The following is a 21,830-nucleotide window of genomic DNA, read 5'->3' on the forward strand; positions in this document are numbered from 1 at the left end:
TGCCCCTGCAGCACTTTCTTGGCTCGATGCCACTTGCGCTCCCCTAAATCTACCTCTACCCAGCACCTCCAAACACACTGCCCAGGCTTGTGCCCTTAATAATTTTTCTCTCTAACGGTGCACTCTTCCATTGTCTCTTGAGACAGAGGGATGCCAACAAAAGGGGACAGGAGGAGCACAATTTCTGTTTTCATCCTGAAGCAAAGTTCTTAACCTGAAGCACTATTTCTGGGTTAGCGGAGTCTGTAACCTGAAGCGTATGTAACCTGAAGCGTATGTAACCTGAGGTACCACTGTAAATTGATGAGATTCAGGACTGCGGCCTGACTCTCCGTTATTTAAAGGGAAGCCGATTCAGTACGCTAGGTTTTTCCCCAGATTTAATTTAATGAAATTTAGTCGTCTTCTGCTTTCGTACAGGTTCCCATCCCCACTAACTGCAGCAGTCCGAGTCTCTCCTCTCTTCTGAACTGTCTCTCATCTTGTAATCTTCGGCAGCGTCCCATTATTCTTCTCAAGTTGGGTGGCACTCTTCATTCCAACCATCCTAAGGTGGGGAGAAAAAGATGTAATCATTGTCCTCTGCACACACAATGGACATAAAATGTGACCAGTGGCCAAAATAATGCACTAACTGCAGGTGTCATGCCTCCTTCCAGCTTGCATGTCCTACTGTCAATAACCAGTGCCAGATTTATGTATAAGCTAAACAAGCTATAGCTTAGGGCTCCACGCTCTTGGGGGCCCTAAAGAAATTTAAAGGGGGAAAAACTTGATGTACATTTCCAAAATACAGTGGTACCTCAGGTTAAGAACTGGAGGACTGTTCTTAACCTGAGGTACCACTTTAGCTAATGGGGCCTCCTGCTGCCACCGCACAATTTCTGTTCTCATCCTGAAGCAAAGTTCTTAACCCGAAGTACTATTTCTGGGTTAACGGAGTCTGTAACCTGAAGCATCTGTAACCTGAAGTGTCTGTAACCTGAGGTACCACTGTATAAGATAAAAACCAAATAAAATAAAACCTACATACAGCGTTTTGTGTTGTGTAGGCTCCTATGATGTACCATACATATTTTGTTATGTGCAAATGGCTTTAGATACCTATTAGGTACATATATTACCATATAGCATATATTCAACACAAAAAACAGTGACAATTTGTTGTTGACAAAGAACAGCTGGACATATAAAGGGCCCCATTACCTTCAGTAGCTTAAAAGGTAAAGGTAAAGGACCCCTGACAGTTAAGTCCAGTCGCAGATGACTTGGGTTGTGGCGTCATCTCGCTTTATAGGCCGAGGGAGCTGGCGTTTGTCCGCAGACAGTTTTTCTGGGTCATGTGGCCAGCATGGCTAAGCTGCTTCTGGCGAAACCAGAGCAGTGCGCGGAAACGCCATTTACCTTCCCACCAAAGTGGTACCTATTTATCTACTTGCACTTTGAAGTGCTTTCGAACTGCTAGGTTGGCAGGATCTGGGACCGAGCAACGGGAGCTCACCCCGTCACAGGGATTCGAACCGCTGACCTTCTGATCAGCAAGCCCAAGAGGCTCAGTGATTTAGACCACTTAGCTTAGGGCCTCATCAAACCTAAATCTGTCCCTGTCAATAACATGCCACGTTTGGAAGATGGGGGATACAACACAAAGGCGGATTCTCTTTTGACATTATATAAAAGCTATTTATGGGGAGGATGGGGGCAAATCTCTGAAATACGATATGAACCCCCCCAGTAGCAGATTTGCCATAAAGTACTTGCATTATTCCTGTGCATGTATATTAGACCAGAATAATACTTAGGTTGCAATTCTATACTCACTTACCTGGGAGCAAGTCCTATTGAGCTCAATGTGACTTACTTCTGAGTAGATTTGCACAGGATTCTGCTGTTACAGTGTTGCTGTTTTTCAGTGATTCTCTCTCACAAAAGCTCAATAAATCTTTGCAAACCCTATTTTAAAAACCCTGTGTTATATATTTTTAACCCTGAATTGCATGTGGGAGGCTCATGTTGGGAGCTAGCCACTGAAGTAAAATCTAAAATGGAGATTTCACCCCTCACAGCTTATTCTCCTGGCGATAATGTTTCTGTCTTCCTTAACAACACCCAGGGTTTGGAGCAGTCATTTATTTATTTTTTCTTTTATACTAAGAAGTTATCAGTTTAAAATTTCCCCAGCGGCGTAAGCGTGGGTTGTCAGCACCCGGGGCAAGGCAAGTAATTTGCACCCCCTAACCCGGGGCAAGGCAAGTAATTTGCGCCCCTAACCCCTAACCTGCCGCCGCTGCTAGCTTCTTCTTGCTGCTGCCTGGGCTGGGGTATTTACGGTAAGGTAGCCATGGCGGCGGCGGGTCTGTGTCAGGTGATCTGAGGCGAGTTGCCACTGGCGCTGCCGCCCAAACGACACCGCTTGTCCGGAGGAGGAGGAGGGCAGAGAGGCGAGGAAAATGCAACATGGCCCAGCAGCTGCAGCGGCGGCGGCCGCGGCGGGGCTGTGAGGAGGGGCTGCCTGGCGCGCCCTCCGCGGCCCTGATGCGCGGGGACTGCGGCGAGCGCTGAGAGCCGTTGCCTGCCGGACGCCTTCAGCCCGGACGCGTGCACAGCTCGTCGGTTCCACGAGACATGGGGCTCTGCTACAGCCTGCGCCTGAAGCTCTTCGGCGACTCCGGAGGCGGCTAGCACCCCCCCCCCAGATGTTGCAGCCCGTGCAGCCGGCCCCCCCTGCACCCCCCACGCTACGCCACTGAATTTCCCAAAAGGAAGCTGTCGCAAGTGACTGTCATTTCTTGGCTGGGCTGCAACGTTTACTGATACTCTCCAGGGCAGCTTTTCATCTTACAGGATGCATGGTTCTTTTTTTAAAGCATGTATTTCCAATACCAAGAGCCTGGCAACATTACAAAAAAACAAATCTGTGTCACCTTTCATATTCTTGTGGTGACCTCTCAAATCTTGAACAATAGAGGACAGACTACATTCACTTCTGATCAACACTGGCAGCTGCCTATTATGGGGTGGGGTTCATCTTTTCCTAAATGTTTATGGTTCAATTATCAGAAGTACTGAAAGCCTCCTTATTGATTGGAAGGGGCAAATTAGTTAAGATCTTCTCGTTAAACTGCTGATTTACCATTTATTAGCACCTGGGTTTTCGAGAACAGAAGACACCTATCACAGCACGCAGGGACACAGCGCTCTGGATAACCTGTTTTATTCAGCGTTCGTCTGGATTTGCCTGCACAAAATTTACACTGTCATTAGACCTACGCCCAGCTGTTATTGAGCAATTTATTCTGATTTGTTTAGGGGGCAGTTATTTGGGAACAAGCATTCGTCCTGATCTGCTTGCAGGGTGCTTACACCTCTTCCCGGTAACTATTTATTATTGATTTCTAAAAATATTTATATATCAGTGCATCATAAAACATATATCACAGCGGTTTACATTAATATGAAAAAAACATAAAAGCAAACAATAAAATCATGAAAAGCTAAAAGCAAATTAAAAGTAAAATGAAATCAAAAGCTCCATAGTATAATTAGGCAAATCTATGAAGGACTTCCTTTTCCCTCTCTCCTGGATCTTCTAATATTCAGCTTTATTGACTGGCCCTGGGTTCTAATTTTATGAGAATAATAGAGAATCACAGAATAGGAACGGACCCTGAGGATCAACTTTGGCCTCCAGCTGTTTTTGTACTACGGTTCCCATCATCCCTGATTACTGACCCTGCTAGCTGGGGATAATGGGAGTTGTAGTCCAAAAACAGCTGGAGACCTAAGTTTGGGAAACTCCCTGCAATGCAGGAATAAGCAGCTGTCCCTTATGGGGATCAAACCTACAGCCTTGGCATGATCAACACCATGTTCTAACCGAGCTATTCATGAGAGAGGGAGAAGAACAGAATCTGGAATTTCTTTTTGTTGCATTTTGTTTAACGCTTATTTAAATTTCATTCCACAACTGCACGAAACGATATTTACACAAAATGCAAACGTTAAATTACATAATTCACTAATGACACATCCAGTATGTTCCTACCAACAATTTTTACATTATCTCAAGAGATGAAAATGATTCCTTTCTCTTTCACGTAATCCTTTCTCTTTCATTTATGGTTTGCAATCGGGCCAACTCCAGCTTCCTCCACTGAATGGGAAATCATTCAAGGAGTCAGGCATAAGTTTAGAAGTTGACTCATTTCAATGTACATGAGCCTCTGATCAGCAACATGAAGAGATAGCCTTTGAAGAATGGGGCTGAGTCATGCGTGATATTAGTCACAAAGGCTGAGATGGGGGTGGGGAATCTATGTGAGCTGAAAACAAGGATTTGGGTGGAATTGTTTTTTAAAAAGCACCTTTGAGAGAGGAGACGTTGATACCATATCACATTACTACAGTTTGAATTTGAAAGAAAAAGTAGGCTTAGTAACTTTGACTGTTATTATATACTCCAGGCTTCCTCAACCTCGCCCTCCAGATGTTTTTGGCCTACAACTCCCATGATCCCTAGCTAGCAGGACCAGTGGTCAGGGATGATGGGAATTGTAGTCTCAAAACATCTGGAGGGCCGAGTTTGAGGAAGCCTGATATACTCTGCGCTCTCTCTCTCTCTCTCTCTCTCTCTCTCTCTCTCCCCTTAGATTTGATGATGGCTTTATTACTATTTATTAAATTTGTATATTGCCCTTCAACCATAGATCTCAGGGTGGTTCACAACATAAAAATACAATAAAAGAAACACAAAGCACATAATAAATTTAAGAACAAAAGCAAACTAATAATCCCCCTCCCCAACACATTTAAAAGGATTTCAGATGTTAATCGGCCAAAGATGTGGTTGAAGAAGAACGTTTTTGCCTGGCGCCTGAAGATGTATAATGAAGGCACCAGTTGAGCATTCCATAAACAGGGAGCCACCACAGAAAAAGCCCTTTCTTGTGTTGCCACCCTCCAGATCTCGCTTGGAGGAGGCACACAAAGGAGGACTTCAAATGATGAGGGCAGAATCTGGGTCGGTTCATGTGGAGAGAGGCAGTCCTTGAGGTATTGCGGTCCTAAGCCATTTATCTGATTTGTTTCCTTTTGCCAGTCAGCAACACCGAGAGCATTTATTTATTTATCAATCATCTTGTGTACCAACTTTCATTGCAAAGTACTGTACAGTGGTACCTCAGGTTAAGTACTTAATTCGTTCCGGAGGTCCATTCTTAACCTGAAACTGTTCTTAACCTGAAGACCACTTTAGCTAATGGGGCCTCCTGCTGCCACTGCGCTGCCGGAGCACAATTTCTGTTCTCATCCTGAGGCAAAGTTCTTAACCTGAAGCATTATTTCTGGGTTAGTGGAGTCTGTAACCTGAAGCGTATGTAACCTGAGATACAACTTTAATAACTTTTGCTTTAGGGCAGTATAGACAGCTTGTAAATAATTGACAGAAATAAATGTGTTTTCTAAAATTTCTTTTGCTTTGATTTTACCATGTCAAATGATGCTGTTAGCAGCCTAGGGTGTTATGCGTGGAAATGGAGCATCTAAATTTAATAAATACATGAAAGAGAGAGAGAATCTCTCCGATTACTAATTATGAAACACAAATATTAATCTGGCGGTAATCCTAAACACACTAATAAATACAGCTAGCCTATTGAGTTTGATGAAACTTCTGAGTAAACATGTTTAGAACTGCACTTATTATATAGTACATAGAACAGATTCCAAACTGGCTCTGTAAATTTAGACCTGACAGCGAGGAATAATGGTCAAGAAAACATATGTGCCCTGGTCTAAGAAGAAAGGCAGGATATGAATTTAAAAATAAAATATAGTGGATCTGACTCAAAACCAATCAGCTTGCTGTGTCCTTTTGCTGGACCAGGACTACAGTCAGTTTCTATGTTTTTTGGCTGACTTTTAGCAATTCACTGACTCTCTCTCTAACCCACCTCTTGTAAAGATAAAATTGGGGAATGGTCTATATGTGTACTTTCCTCTCATCCTTTAGTGGAAGGGCTTAATAAAAATGTGATAATTAACTTTTAAAAATGTGTTTGTTTGCATACTGTTAGTGGGGGGGAACATTGTCCTTAACAGTAGGAGAATAATTTATTTTCTGGTACAGCTGCCTTCAAGGAAGGAAATCCTAGAACCATTAGGCTTTCCTTGTACATAGTGCATACTTTCCTGAACATATGGCATAAACTGAAAAGAGCTGAAAATAAACTGGTGCAACTTGCAAAAGCCCTATGGCTCAGTGGGCTGACATTCTTTATTTCACCGTTAGTAGAAAACATTTGCCAAACTGTTCAGAAAACAACATGCCGTGTTTGTATTATGATGGAACGCTTCGTTTTCAGTATGGACACGATCCAAGCTAAGCACCTTTAACGTTCCAATGATTTCAATGGGAAATATATTAAAACATGGACTTAATTCTTCCATTGAGGGCAACGGTACTTAATAGTGATAAATATGAGGATGGAGGAACCAAGAGCTCTTTGCAGGAAGAATGGGATATAAATGTGATTTTAATGTGAGGTGTGCCTATGAAAATATTCAGGCACTCCTAGTAAACCTACTTTCAGCCCCATATAGTAGCTTATTTCTTTTACATTGTCTAAACGGCGTTATTTTTTTGGGTGTCATGCTATCCAGGGCTGGGCAGTGCTCCCAAAATCAACAGGACACAGGAACAGTGGAATTTCCCAGCCTTTTGTGCTGGTAGCCATCTTAATACAAAATATTTTTAAGCTCCTGTTTACTTACAGATATTTTTTGAATGGTCTATGAAGCCGTGGAAATACCCTAGCCTAGCAAAAAAGAGGAAATGCGAAGGCGTAAACCTGATCTTTAAAAGTGGGAAAGAAAATCTCAACTCCTTTGCAGAACCGTTTATTTGAATCCACTGAATGTTTATTGAGGCCTTTCTGCGACCAGCTTTTATTTTGATCCGATCTCTCTGCTGCTAGCAATACTCCCTTTCTCCAAAGGCCCCCAACTGTGGAGCTAAGGCTTGGACTTTTGCCTCAGTTTGGTTTTTAGATACACAATAGGAAAGGGAAAAGAAAGGGGATTTTCCCTCCTTTTCTTTTCAGCCTGCTGAGTAAACATTCATCAGCAGGAATTCTCCAGGAAACTGGAGCTCTGGGGTTTTGCGGGGTCACCTGACTCTGAACATCTAGCACCTCTGAACATAGATCATAAATCATAGAATTGTAGGGTTGGAAGGGACGACAAGAGCCATATAGTCCAACCCCCCTGTCATGCAGAAATATTTTGCCCAATGTGGGTCTCAAACCCACGACCCTGAGGTTAAGTCGTGCTCACGCTCTACCGACTGAGCTATCTGGGTGGGCAGTCTCATGCTGGTGTGCTGCTGCTTATATCAGTTCAGCCGTTTGGTGTGTTGGCAATGCTGATAATCCAACCCAGGAGCTGAAAGAATTGCCAGATCGCTCGCTCATAGAAAGAAAAAGGAACAACCCAAAAGGAGCCATAAAATGGGAGGTTTACAGAGAGGTCCTCAAGGGTGTCTCTCTGAAGATATGCGCCCCAGAGTCAGAGACAGCAGAGGGTGTTTCTAGATGCTGAGCGCATGATCCAGGAGAAGCCAAGTGCTTTGATTTCGATAGAAGAGTTAAGCCAAGCATCACCTCTCTCCCACAATCCTATGTGCATGTTATGTACTGAGTTGAATAGGATCCAAAATGCAGCAGTCTGGTTGGTCCTAGAACAATAGGATCCAAAATGCAGCAGTCCGATTGGTCCTAGAACAATAGGATTCAGAATGCAGCAGTCTGATTGGTCCTAGAACAATACAGCAGTCTGATTGGTCCGCAGGAGCCACCCAATCCAGCTCCAGGTGGAAGTGGATCTACAGCCTGATTGGCCTACAGGAGAATCCCGGAATTAGCCAATCACGTGGGGTCCATTGTGTAAATAATGTATATAAAGCAGATATTTTGGGGGAACTTCCATTCCTCCTCACCACTACGAGCTGAATAAAGAGCATGAAATCCACTCTCGACTCCGAGTATATTTCAGTGCACTTTCTGAGAAGTAAGGCTCACTAAACTCAGTTCAGTTCCATTTGGACAGCTTTTCCAGAAGGTTAGGTTGAGAGGGTGACTGGCCCAAGGTCACCCAGTGAGCTTCATTTCATGGCTGAGTGGGAATTCGAACGCAGCTCTCCCAGGTCCCAGTCCAACACTCGAACCATTATGCCACACGGGCTCATGCTACGCAGCAGTGACTCAGCCAACTAAGCAACACAGCCCAACCATGGCCTCAGCTACTGACTCCAACTCCCATCATCGCTGACAACGGACCATGCTGACTGGGGCAGATGGTAGTTGTAGTCCAACAACACTGGGAGGGCACAGGGTTGGCTAACCCTGACATGCTGGTGTCACGCTAGTTCTGCTGCTTGCAATCATTCCACTCTCCCTCCATAAACCCACACAAGATTCCATCAGGTTAGGGGAAACTGCTGCAGTTGCTAATTTTTAAAGGCTGGGAAGCAGGGAAGGATAGGAGAAGGGGCTCAGGTCTGAAGATAGAGGCTGGGGGAAGAAGCTTTTTTATTTTAAATGTTTTAAAATATATATAGAATTTGCCATTAGTTCATCAGCGCCATCTAGGGCCACATTTGTATAATGCACTTAAAACATATTTGCAGCTGCATAGCTGAGTCCACAATTTGGGAATCCAAAGTCAGCACTACTGCATGTGGCACAAGCACTTCCTAAAAAAAACAAACCCAAAGTTAACGCACCTGGGAAAATAGCCAGTAAACCATATTTTATTATAGGTCGGAGCAGTTAAGGAAGATGCAAAAGGAACTTGTTTTATGAGTGGCAGCAACTGTGGAAGAAGTGAGGAGGACAGAGTGTGCACCAATGTTATTTCCTGGAAATAGGTATCAGATTTAACAAGGAAATCTTTGCATCCCTCATCACTAAATGCTGGCAGCGTCTCTTGTTTGTCTAAGGCTCAGGGAATTGTGTGCCTCCAGCCTCCATACTAGATTTAACTTGAGCCATATAGCATAAGAATGCATAGTTTATAAATATCATGGTTTTATATATATACTCTTGATATATATACTCTTCCTCAAACTTCTGCACAGCAGTATCTTGGAAAGGATCCAAGGTGCTTGAGAACAGCGGGTGAGCCTAGCCTGATATGAGTTCTGCATTATTTTTTCAAGTGCTTAGTTGACAACAATTTAAATAGAAGCTTGCTCTTTGGGTCAAATAAGAACTTGGCATACAGCAAGACCAGATATTCTGCACTGAGAAGGAACTAAATAAAGGAATCACACAACACCAGGAAGATTGGATTTTGCCACAGTCAGGGCTGACACCAGACATCTGGAGACTACTACTAGTAGTAGTAGTAGTAGTAACAACAACAGAAGAAGAAGAAGAAGAAGAAGAAGAAGAAGAAGAAGAAGAAGGAGGAGGAGGAGGAGGAGGAGGAGGAGGAGGAGGAGAATAAGTATTCTGTCCATCTGACTGGTTTGCCTCAGTCACTCTGGGCGGCTTCTAGCAGAATATAAAAGAGCAAATGATACATCAGACATCAAAAACTTCCCGATACAGGGCTACCTTCAGATGTCTACAGAAGTTGCATAACTGGTTATTTGTTGGACATCTGAGCAGGCCCTCTGCCTGGTTCCCTGCAACTTCACTTCTCGCAGTGAGGGAACCTCCAGAAGGTCCACCCTCAGAGATGCTCCTTTAGGTATACAGGGCCACAGCCGTTTAGGGTTACAAAGGTCAGAGCAGTGCTCCCAATGAGACGCCACCCCAACCCACGCCCCTCCACCAGTGCTGGCCCATCTTGTTTCGCCACCTGAGGCACAATAAGAATGGCTCCCCTGCCCCACCACTGCACCCCTCCCCACTCCCACTGTTTGCTCCACCACTTCCACCACAACTGGAATGTGTCCCTCTCTTGTAAACTTGAGAAGGGGGCATCAAGAGAAGGGGTTTTCCGCAAGGCCTTCCACTTGTCTTCCCCGCCTCTGGAATGGCACAGAAACTCAGTAAGAATTTCGGACATCGTTCCGGTAATCTGACGTTTCGTTGCTAAAGAACTTAGTCATCAACCTCCTTCAGGTTTAACAAACTGAAGGACATTGTTATGTACTGAAGTTCTCACCCTGGGCCAGCAGGGGGATACTGTAGATAGTTATGCAAATGAAGGATCGAAAGTGACGTTCAGTGATTGGATAGTTTGTATGCAAATGAAGGATCGAAAGTGACGTTCAGTGTTTGGATAGTTTTAGAAAATGGCAACAGTTACATTGTTCTGGAGCTCTATATAAGCAGGCTGACTGAGCTCCTCAGTCAGTTCTGTTCCAGTTTACAAATAAAGAGCTCCTTTGGAAGAATCGCTGTGTCGTCTGCTATGTCTACCCACAACTTAACAAACATCATCCTCTTTCTATGCTCCCCTGATGGAAACATGCAGATGGGGACAGATATACCCCTGCTTAAAGTCCTTTACATACTGTCTTATCTTGTATATTATTTACTACAAAGCTCGATGACTAAGATCTTTAGCGACAAAACGTCAGATTACCGGAACAACGTCCAAGCACTGAATCACTGGTATATCACAAGTGGATTCATTATTACTGCGTTTGCAATTGTTCAAGATAAAATCTATTTTTGAAAGAGAAGAAATGAGCACTGAACCACTGGTGTATTACAAGCAAACTCTTTATTTACTGTGTTTGCTATTGCTTAAGATAAAACCAATTTGGGAAGGAAACTACTTTTGCCATTTTTAATGGATATTTATCGTTTGTTTACAGATAGCTGCCTTGGTGATATTATCTTGTGCCGATTGCAGTAGTCATCGTATCCCCACCCTGTTCGCTGTTTTATTGTTAGGAGCCAGCAAGGGTCAGAATTGATGGTGGGCTCCCAGCATGCGATTTGCTGAACTGCACACCTGCCATATATATCGCAAACTGGGAGGAAGCTGCAATCTCCCTGTATAGGAAAGTTTTTAATGTTTGATGTTTTATTGTGTTTTTAATATTTTGTTGGGAGCCCAACAAAATCATCATCACCAACAATAATAAATTGTATTAAAATAATATTTTTTTTCTATAAAAATATATAATATATAATAATGAAACTAATTATAATATAAGTATAATATTGCATCTGTTTCTGCCCTAAATTCAGCTGGGTGCAAAATAAGTCCTGAACGTATTGCTGTAGGTGCTGCCTACTCAAATGCCAAGAGATCCAGGGACAGATGGGGCAGACTAGGAAGAACTTGATGCCGCGGAGAGCTGTTTGACAGTGGAACAGTCTCCCTTGGGAGGTGGTGGGCTCTCCTTCCTTGGAGGTTTTTAAGCAGAGGTTGGATGGACATCTGTCATGGATGCTTTAGCTGAGACTACTGCATTGCAGGGGGGTTGGTCTAGGGTTTCCATACGTCCAGAATTTCCCAGACATAGCCAGGATTCTGCCATCGTTAGCAGTTTCCGGGCGGGAATCTGGATGTATGGCAGCCCATGTCAGCAGTGTAGATCTTGGCGATTTCCCATAAAAAATACTGTATTTTTTGCTCTATAGGATGCACCTGACCATAGGACGCATCTTGTTTTAGAGGGGGAGAACAAGAAAAAAAATTCTCCCCCTCTCTGCACAGCGCCCCTTCAGTGAGGCGGCAGGAGAAACAACCCCTCTCGCTCTCCAGGCTTCAGCGAAAGCAACGTGACGCCTCCAGAGCGCAGCGGGAGCGCTCCCACTGTGCTTCGGAGGCTTTGCATAGCCATCACTGAAGCCAAGGAGCCTGCATTCGCTCCATAAGACGCACACACATTTCCCCTTAATTTTTGGAGGGGAAAATGTGCGTCTTATAGAGCAAAAAATATGGTAGCTGAAAAAATGTTTTGTTTTGTTTAGATTTGGGAGGGAAAGCTCATCAACTTTGGGCAAAACTAAGAGAAGCTCAACAACTTTTCTCCCCACGGCAAAAAAAGAGCTCAGCAACTTTGCCCAATAAAGCTCAACAACTTTTGTGTCTGGATTTTCACTTTTTGAAAGATGGCAACCCTAGGTTGGACCAATTGACCCAACTCTATGATTCTATGATAGGGTGCCTGGATTCAAAGCCGGAGGATGCAGCTATCCCTTTACATCTTTTGACACTTCTTTGCCTTTGGGGGCCAAAGGAGATAAAGCAGTTGCAGTATATAGGCCCTTCTCTCTCTCGGGCCCATTGCACAAGGGCTAGACTCCAGGCATGTCACACAACAAGCGAGGGAGTTGGCAAGGACTGAGCAAGACAAGGTGTGGCTGCTTTATTTCCTCCCACATCAGGAGATTCAGTTACTTAGGGATAGCTTTCAGACTATGCTGAAAGCAAAGGGGGAAATAAGCAGGATGTTCAGGAGTCAGGAAGTCAGGGCTTCAGTGTTCTGCGTGTTGCTTAACATCCCTCACTATGATTAGCAGAAACACACACACACACACACACGGAAATATCCTTAGTTCACAAGGTTAATCTGTCTTGCCAAATTAGGCTTCTTTGGCACAGGGTTTCGTAAAGAGATTTCATTCTCTTTAAGCTCTGAGCATACATGGTTTGTGGCCATTTCCTGGAACTGTTAGCTTTCAATGAAGGCAGGGGTCTGCAACCTCTGTGGACCCAGGGAAATATTTATCGAAGGGGGGAAAAACTAAGAAACTGTTGTGCGCACCACAAAATACCCATTTTACCAACAGGGAGAAAATGGCAATGTTTAGAACGTTTTCCCCTCCACCCAAACCCAGGCAGAATGCTGATAAAAATAAAATACACGGGGTTGGTGGGTGGAATCAGACAATATCCCGCCAAAAACAAGCAACAAACAACTCCAGACCCAAAGCCATTAAAAAAAGGGGGGTGCAAGACAGAAGGACGGCCATCTGACATGGATGCTTTGGCCTAGATTCCAGCATTGCAGGGGGTTGGACTAGATGATCCTTGGGACCGCTTCCAACTATGATTCTATAGGGCCTCAACAGATGCCATGGTCTGAGAGCGCCATGGTACCCAGGGGCATATTTGGGATCCCAGATGTAGGAGTTGATGATCTCAGTTTGAAAAATCCCCCACAGGATAACATTGCTGGCATTATTTACAATTTCTGGGACCATGGGAGCTCATTAAACTTCAATCCCAGGGATCTGTAAACTAATCTCTCCCACTCTGAGTGGGAAAATCCCTACTGATTTCCATCTCTTCTACTTTAAGTCCTGTTCTTTTAAGTGCAGCCATTGTTCTGGTTACTTTAATCTTAGCAGGGATTTCCAGTGCAATGTTATATTACCAAATAAGGTTGGAATCTGCTTGTTTTGGCTACTCAAAACTACAGGAGATGTTGGAGCTGACTGACTGAATCTCCAGTCTAAATCTTTGTAAAGAGCAGGGGCAGGAGGACTGAAACAACAATGCTGAGAGAATTTTGTGGGGACCATTTTCCTGAAGAAAACCACCCCTCTGCAGCTGCTATTTGCCCTGTTAAGGGGCAGCGTACAAAACAAACATGAAAGTTTTCCTCCATTGCCATAGACGTGACCCTAATCTTCCCATACATACTTTCCCCAGACTTTTAAAGGCAAAAGAGATACACATCCATAGGGTTTCCTGTAGTTTGGCTCTCAGCTCAGCTCTCTGCCGGTTAATGAAGGTAAAGTCTGAGCTTAGATTTAGGGCCTCACAGGTAGTATTTGCTAGCAATGGCTATGTCAAAAAAACTACAGAAGAAAATAATATAGATTGGCCTGCACAACTTGTGAGTCAACCAGCCCCAAGGCAGCCAACCATCCACATAACGTGGCCTTCTAGGTGCATGACAGCATCCCTTGTTTTTTGTTTGTTTGTTTTTCAATTCCCAACAGGCAGCAAAACAAGGTGGCTTCTAGAAACCTTGGTGTGGGCCACCATCCATGGTTGGTCAGTTATGCTTGACTTGGTGAGGAGGAGCCATATAATTTGTGCAGACCTGTCAGAAATCGTTGAAGAAAACTAGACAGATAGTCTCATCTCCTGCAAGTGTCCCAGAAAAACTGGGACATCCTGTTTCCCACCCCCACGAGAGCACGGTGGCCATTTGGGGCACCATGATTTTGCCCCAAAACAGCTCTACTTTCAGGGCTGCAATCTCACTCCATGCCCCAAAATGTGTGTTTTGGGGCACTGTGACAGCACACAGCACCCCCCAGAAAGCATGTTTTTTTGGCTCTGTGATCTTGTGTGGGTCACATGGGAGCACCAACGGGAAGACACGCAACCTGGTTTGGGGACTCAAAATGTTGGCGGGTATGCAGTCTGCCTGTCCTCTTCCTTGTCTCTCTTTCTTTGGCCAAAGTTGTTGAGCCGAAAAATCAACACTTCCAATATGGGCTGCCATAGGCCCAGATTTCCATGGACACTTTAGCCGCTATTTGATACTTTCACCCGGACGCCATTTCAACGGACGAATCCTGACTATGTATGGCAACCCTATCAGAATTATCAAAGCCAGAAAGATTATTGACCATGCCTTCTATTTCAGTTTGTATTTATTTTGCCCCACTGCTGGAGCAGCAGCCAATGTTTCATCCATAAGCACATGTCTGTTCAAAGTTCACAGAAGTTTCCTGTTCCCTCCTCTCCTCTGCAGCCAAGCTCCTATCCTAAGGGTCAAGGGCCCCTCCTGGGCAATGTAGGGTGGGCTGCAAGAGCAGAGAATCACCTAGGATTGGATTGGGTGAAGACTGATTTGGGGGCAATTCCCTCTTTGCCCAGCAGCCCACTGCACCTTGTTCCACACTATCCAGTAGACCACACTGAGAAGATTTCAATGGGCTGCAAGAGGCAGGAGGGGAACAAAACGTTTCATCCTTGAACTTCTTTCAAATAACTCATTTAAGGTTTCAAGCATGTGTCTCTTATAGCTCAAGCTCACTCATGCCTAGGCATAAAAGGTAAAGGGACCCCTGACCATTAGGTCCAGTCGTGGCCGACTCTGGGGTTGTAGCGCTTGTCTCGCTTTATTGGCCGAGGAGCCGGTGTACAGCTTCCGGGTCATGTGGCCAGCATGACTAAGCTGCTTCTGGCGAACCAGAGCAGCACACGGAAACGCCATTTACCTTCCCGCCGGAACGGTACCTGTTTATCTACTTGCACTTTGACGTGCTTTTGAACTGCTAGGTTGGCAGAAGCAATGGGAGCTCAACCCATCGTGGGGATTTGAACCACTGACTTTCTGATCGGCAAGTCCTAGGCTCTGTGGTTTAACCCACAGCGCCACCCGCGTCCCTATGCCTAAGCATAATTCATAGTAAATAAGATCTCGTGTTACTTTAAAGACTAATGGCTGAATCAAGACCAAGTTAACTGAATCCATAGTGCAAATATCAATAGGTCATGTTAGTCGTGGCTTAATTTAAATCCCACTGATTTAAATTAATTCAGTTTCAAAAATTTACTGTGGCCTAAACTTTCAAAGAGCAAAGCCGGTGCAGCAAATCTGTGGTCTTCCACCAGCAGCCATTGGTCCCAGCCAGCATGACCAGTGTTCATGGATGTATTGTGTGTGTGGCTTTGTGCGTTAAGATGTGCCTGTTGGTTTGTCTGTTCTAAAAAAAGAACAGAGAAAGCAACCTCCAGAAAAATGCCAGAGACAAATGACTTCTCAATTTCAACGTAGCCAACCTGCTAGGCGGAATCTGCCTGAGGAACAGCACCATCTAGCTTCACTCCTTATAGATGTCAAGAAAAAGCCTCTATGGCTCAAAGATATTCCGATCACTTAGAACCGGTTCCTATGTAAAGGGAAGGGGTTATTTACTTTTCCCACGACCCAAGATCGTCTAGAGAGCCCAAGGAGCTGATGGAAGGAACAAGGGCACAATCATGAGAGAACTCAGAAAAACGGGCAGGGAGCGGCAAAATGTGTTTTACCGCATTTTGAAGGAAGCAAATAATGCAAACATTAGCGTAACTGGATTTTTAACAGAGGAGTGTTCAGGCAAAGGTGGGAATTCATTGCCTTTCTATGTCACGCCTTGTTTCGTGTGAAAACTAAAAATCAATTTGCAGATTATTTTTGCTTTCAGGCAGGGGTAAAATGAAAAATTCCACTTTGGGTGAAAGCCAAGCAGCTTGTGTCTCTCTAGCCCAACTCTATGGTGTAGAACAGACACTCTGGCCTTATCGCATTGCCCCATAATGGAAAGGATTGGATTCTGCGATCCATTGCTGCCACTATGTGAATGCAATTCATTTCTCTCTAGGCCTGTCAATAAATGGCAGGAGTATCGGCCACCAGCCGAGTTTAGGCAGCCTAGAATCGTAGGTTATATATTAATGCATTATCTTCCATAAAATGAAGTATAAGCCTTCTGTGTGTGCATGCACACGAAAGCTCATACCAAGAACTGACTTAGTTGGTCTTTAAGGTGCTACTGGAAGGAATTTGTTTTGTTTTGACTATGGCAGACCAACACGGCTACCTATCTGTAACTAAAAGCATCTATGATTCACATGCTACCTGAGGTCTCTCCTGTACAATGAATGTGTCACCAAAGGTTCCTTCTTTGCCTCTGCTCCATTTGCTTAACCTTACTTTTCTTTCTCATCATGTTCCTGCTGGTACTAAGCGAGCCCCAAAACCTAGTAAACTCTTATTTCTGTTCACCGTCAGCCTTCTGATGTCACGGCGGGTCTTTGTTACCCTTTTGAATGAGTCAGAAGCCCACACGCCAGGCTTCCTTCCTTTCATGTCATAAAAGTTCCTAGCAAGCCTCAGGCTACAGAATTTAGCTACGTGGAGAAAATGGGAAAACCAGATTCTATGCTGCATTTCTGAGGTCAATGGGCAACTTTGGGCAAGAGGACTGTAACGATTTTTGACATACACACTTTTGATCGTGCAGGATGCTTGAACAGTTCGCTGTACTGTTCAAATGAGGGGAGGAGGAAATAAACAACCCCGTACTTAATCTGCCACCTCAGAAATGATGTTGTGCTGCAGAAATGGTGCCTATTCTAAGACTGGGTGAATCTGTTCATTTCAGTTTCTCCCCGTTTCTAATTTTTCCAGCCTGAAATTCAGTTCACCACATTTTCACACCAGTCTGATTTTTAAAAATGCAATTTAACAGCATTTGAGTTCAAAAAATTGCAAAGCAATTTCCCCCAATATAATGCATGTGATGGTACACGTTACCCAGTATATGCATTTTTGTAAATGGCTGGCGGGTGGACCTGAGGGAAGCCTGCTTCCCTCAGGTCCACTCCCCAAAACCATGTCCCCCAGGCCGCCATGGATTGGCTAGTTTGAATATCAGGTTTGACGAAGGGCGTTAAGCGGCCATTTTGTACACATTACTTGTTTGGAGAACTGCAAAATCTGGAGAAGTGCAAATTTCAAAGAATGGCTGTTTGGTTCACATATTCTGTGAGCCGCCCTGAGATCTTATGATGAAGGGCAGTATGTAAATCTGATAAAATAGATTAATAAATAATTGTTCTGAAAGTGCAAATTAAGTAGATCTTCAAAGGCAAACTGAATAGAATTTCTCCCCATCTGTCATGTGTTCATATCACCATATACAACATGTGACATATCAACACTACATAACTGGGTAAATTGAAAAGCATTGCAGTTGAGTGGACATTATGGTCTTGGTTGCATGTCATGATAAGCAGCAAATTGTGCTGAACCATGGTTATGAATGTGCCTCTCCCTGCTATGTGGGTCCCTGCGCAATTCAGACGAGCTATACCGTGGCTTGCCATGTCATCTGAACCCAAACCATAGTTCGTTTGTTTCAAACAAGTGATTGCCCATGAGCCATAATACAGAAATAAACCTTTCTGGCTTGCCACTTGTGGCTTGTTCGAAACAAACAAACAAACATGTCTCCGTCTAGATTCAGATGAGCTGAGAAGTCACAATTTGGCTTATTTGAGTCATATGCGCATCACACATCTGAGACAGGGAGAAAAGCTGTTCAGCACTCATCTTGCTTTCAGGCCGAAGGAGCTGGTGTTTATCCGCAGACAGCTTTCCGGATCATGTGGCCAGCATGACTAAACCACTTCTGGCACAACGGAACACCGTGACAGAAACCAGAGTGCACGGAAACACCGTTTACCTTTCCGTCACAGCAGTACCTATTTATCTACTTGCACTTTGACATGCTTTCGAACTGCTAGGCTGGCAGGAGCTGGGACAGCAATGGGAGCTCACCCCATCACAGGGATTCAAACTGCCAACCATCAGATTGGCAAGTCCAAGAAGCTCGTGGTTTAGACCACAGTGCCACCTGTGTTGGCAGGGGAGCAGTATGTTCACAATTAAACCATGGTTTAAGATAAACTGGAGTTTATAGTGACCTGGGAACCAGGCCATTGGATTCATGCAGACAAGTAATCACATAATGTTACCATCAACATGGGACAACGGAGCCGCAGTATCAGAAAAAAATGGCTTCCCACTCTGGTTCCTTTCACGGCTAGGGCCACCCCAAAATTCAACACACATCAGTTTCAATAGTTCCTGGAATGTCTGTGGATATTAGATAAAACTGGAAATGCATGATGTATAACTAGTTAACAGAGGATGAGAGCTGTCACGACTCTACTAAATATCGAGTTCTGAGCAGATGCTTGGTTGTTTACTGCCAACTTTGAAGTACGGTTACAGCTTGACATTGAAAACGGGTGAGATTTTGCTTAGGTTTCCATTTGTTTGTTTCTTTTAAAGTGCACATTCTTTAAAAACAGCCTCCAAGAAAAAGGATGGCATTTTATAGAATTTTTTAAAAAGGCTATCTCTCTATCTCTCTATCTCTCTATCTCTCTATCTCGATCTACTTTGATTCCCAAATCCTTTTAGATGCTGTACTGTGAAGAACAGAGACAGGAAAGGAAAACCTTTAGACATACGGTACATTTCCCAAGGCAAGGCGAAGAATGCAGCACCCCGAACTCTGTCTGCATCTGGAGTTGCCTCCAGACTGTCAATGTTTTGCAGTAGGGATTCAGTTGCATAGGTTTGCGCAGTTGAAATGCTTTGGTGCAACAAATCAACTTCAGAAGAAGCAACACATTTCTTTTGCAGTTAGAAAAGTGACAGAGAAATATAGACTAAAAAAATGTGGGCTAACCAACCAGTTACGGTTATACATCGGAAGTCAAACGGAATCCGTTCTGGAAATCCGTTTGACTTCCAAAACCAAGGCACGGCTTCTTATTGGCTGCAGGAAACTCCTGCAGCCAATCGGAAGCCGCGGAACCAACATCGGATGTTCGGGTTCCAAAGAACGTTTGCAAACTGGAACACTCACTTCTGGGTTTGCGGCGTTCAGGAACCAAAAAGTTTGACTTCCAAGGTGTTTGGGATCCAAGGTATGACTGTAATGGGAAAGTGCAAAACTTCCATGCAAGCAAATCAAGATGAATAGCCATAGTCAGGTAAATACCACCCCGAAACAAATCATTGCTCTTTATAGACTGCACACTATCTAACTTCTGTGCAAGCTTTATGCAAGGAAATCTGGATGGATGTTCAAGAAAATCACCTGGAGAAGCTTGGAAGCACCTATTTCTGGTTTATGTCAAAGTAGCAGGCTATTAAAAGGCGGCTAATCATGGATATCAACACATTTGAATATAGGTGTTGCCTCACTTACATGGGGGTTACGTTGCCCCCCCATAAATGAAATTTCGTAAAGTGGGGGGGGCACCCTCTGAAAAGCCTCTGAATGCCCATTTCCCCCTGCTCACTCTTTGTGCCTATCTACAGTTCCTCTTGTGCCGCTGCTTACTCGGGAGAAAACTGCTCTTAAGTGCTCAATCAGAGCAAACGGCAATTCGGGTTTCCTATGGATTGCCGTTTGTTCCAATTTATCACTAAAGAGTGGGTTTTCCCTGGGAAAGCAGCAGGACAACGGGAGAACCACTCACCCCTGTGCCTAGAAAGTGTGGATCAAGCAGAATATTTCTGAATATTTGCGTGTCCTACCCTCCATGCACCCTTAAAAAGCACCCAGAGATCCCTAATCTCCAAATACTTTATTTGAGTGTCATGGTTTTAATTTCGAAATTGCTCTGAGATTAAGTTGGCAATTAGGTTAGAACGGCAATGCAGTAGAATGAAACATGTTAATTGCAAAATTAAGTGTTATCACTGCAATATTGCAACACAGTACAAGACAGGGTTCTCCCAGGCCTTGAAGAATCTCTGCTTCTGTGTGAAAAAAAGGCAAACATTTTCAAAGGATAATATTGTTTTGAGCTATAGGGAATCTGACAACGGGGCAGCATGTCTTTCTGCCCTCACTATGGCCAAAAGACTGATAGACAATAAATGTACAGCTCCATTTATTCAATGGACTCAAGGCCTGACTGCAGTTTCCACATAGAAGCAGATTGCTTATAGATGGAGACTTTTCATGACCAAGTATAATGAAATTTGGAACTCATTTATATAAAATAAAGTAGGTTGAGGGGGGAGGGGAAAAATGAGAGTTATATAAGTGCATTAGAAATATCAATATTAAAGGTAATGGTAAAGGGGCCCCGACCATTAGGTCCAGTCGTGACCGACTCTGGGGTTGCAGCGCTCATCTCGCTTTATTGGCCAAGGGAGCCGGTGTACAGCTTCTGGGTCATGTGGCCAGCATGACTAAGCCGCTTCTGGTGAACCAGAGCAGCGCATGGAAACGCTGTTTACCTCCCTGCCAGAGCGTTACCTATTTATCTACTTGCACTTTGATGTGCTTTCAAACTGCCAGGTTGGCAGGAGCTGGGACCGAGCAACGGGAGCTCACCCCATCGCGGGGATTCGAACCACTGACCTTCTGATCGGCAAGTCCTAGGCTCTGTGGTTTAACCCACAGCGCCACCCGCTTCCCTAATATCAATATTAGGTAAGTATATATGGATTTCTAACTGTTATGGTGATATATTGTGCCCTAAAAACAAATAAAAAATAATTACAAAAACAATATATTAAAAAGCATTTCGACCACTGCAGTATATCCTATAATGGCTTTGCCTAATCGCAAAGTTGGACCCTCCCAAATCCTTCCCACGGAAAGCACGGGAGCACAGCCTTGTACCCAGCACATTAATTCTACCTTTTAGATCTGCTGCTGCAGCACAAGCAATGACATGTGCTCAGTACTAGCTCACATCGTGCCCCCTTGGAGGCTTAACTTAGCAGCCTACCCACTGTCAGCTGTCATCAGCCTCTGCATTCTGGGGAGAGAGAGAGAGCAACATTCAAGCGGGCTGGAAAATTCCATATTAGGAAAGATGAAACCTGCTTTTGTTCATAGGTAGAGCTGGTAAATCTGTACCTGTATAAATAGTTCTCCCTCACTATTCAAGGAGATTGTTCACTGAGTCATAGGATGGAAGGGGCCAGATGGCCATCCCATCTTGGCTCAGTGCCGGGGGAAATGTTCTGTAGAAACCTGCATCAACCTATTCTATTAGGAGTAGGTAAGGGGATGCGGGTGGCACTGTGGTCTAAACCACTGAGCCTCTTGGGCTTGCCAATCAGAAGGTCGGTGGTTTGAATCCCTGCGACAGGGTGAGCGCCCGTTGCTCTGTCCCAGCTCCTGCCAACCTAGCAGTTCGAAAGCACGTCAAAGTGCAAGTAGATAAATAGGTACCACTGTGGCGGGAAGGTAAATGGTGTTTCCGTGCACTCTGGTTTCTGTCACAGTGTTCCGTTGTGCCAGAAGAGCCAGTGTGGTGTAGTGGTTAAGAGCAGTGGACTCGTAATCTGGTGAACTGGGTTTGATTCCCCGCTC

General features: G+C 44.3%; 1 protein-coding gene across 5 annotated transcripts in view; it reads right to left on the minus strand.

Moving 5' to 3' along the window:
• Positions 1-375: 375 nt before the first annotated feature.
• CDC14A (cell division cycle 14A) overlaps positions 376-21,830 on the minus strand; it is a 96,849-nt gene continuing 75,394 nt past the window's right edge. For all 5 annotated transcript variants that reach the window (XM_081865914.1, XM_081865916.1, XM_081865912.1 and 2 more), the window contains one exon: positions 376-547. In XM_081865914.1, the coding sequence (XP_081722040.1) occupies positions 515-547 (33 nt within the window). In that variant the 3' untranslated portion in view covers positions 376-514. The remainder of the gene's footprint in view (positions 548-21,830) is intronic.

Source organism: Podarcis erhardii, assembly GCF_964252035.2.
Source record: "Podarcis erhardii genome assembly, chromosome: 6".
Taxonomy (NCBI): domain Eukaryota; kingdom Metazoa; phylum Chordata; class Lepidosauria; order Squamata; family Lacertidae; genus Podarcis; species Podarcis erhardii.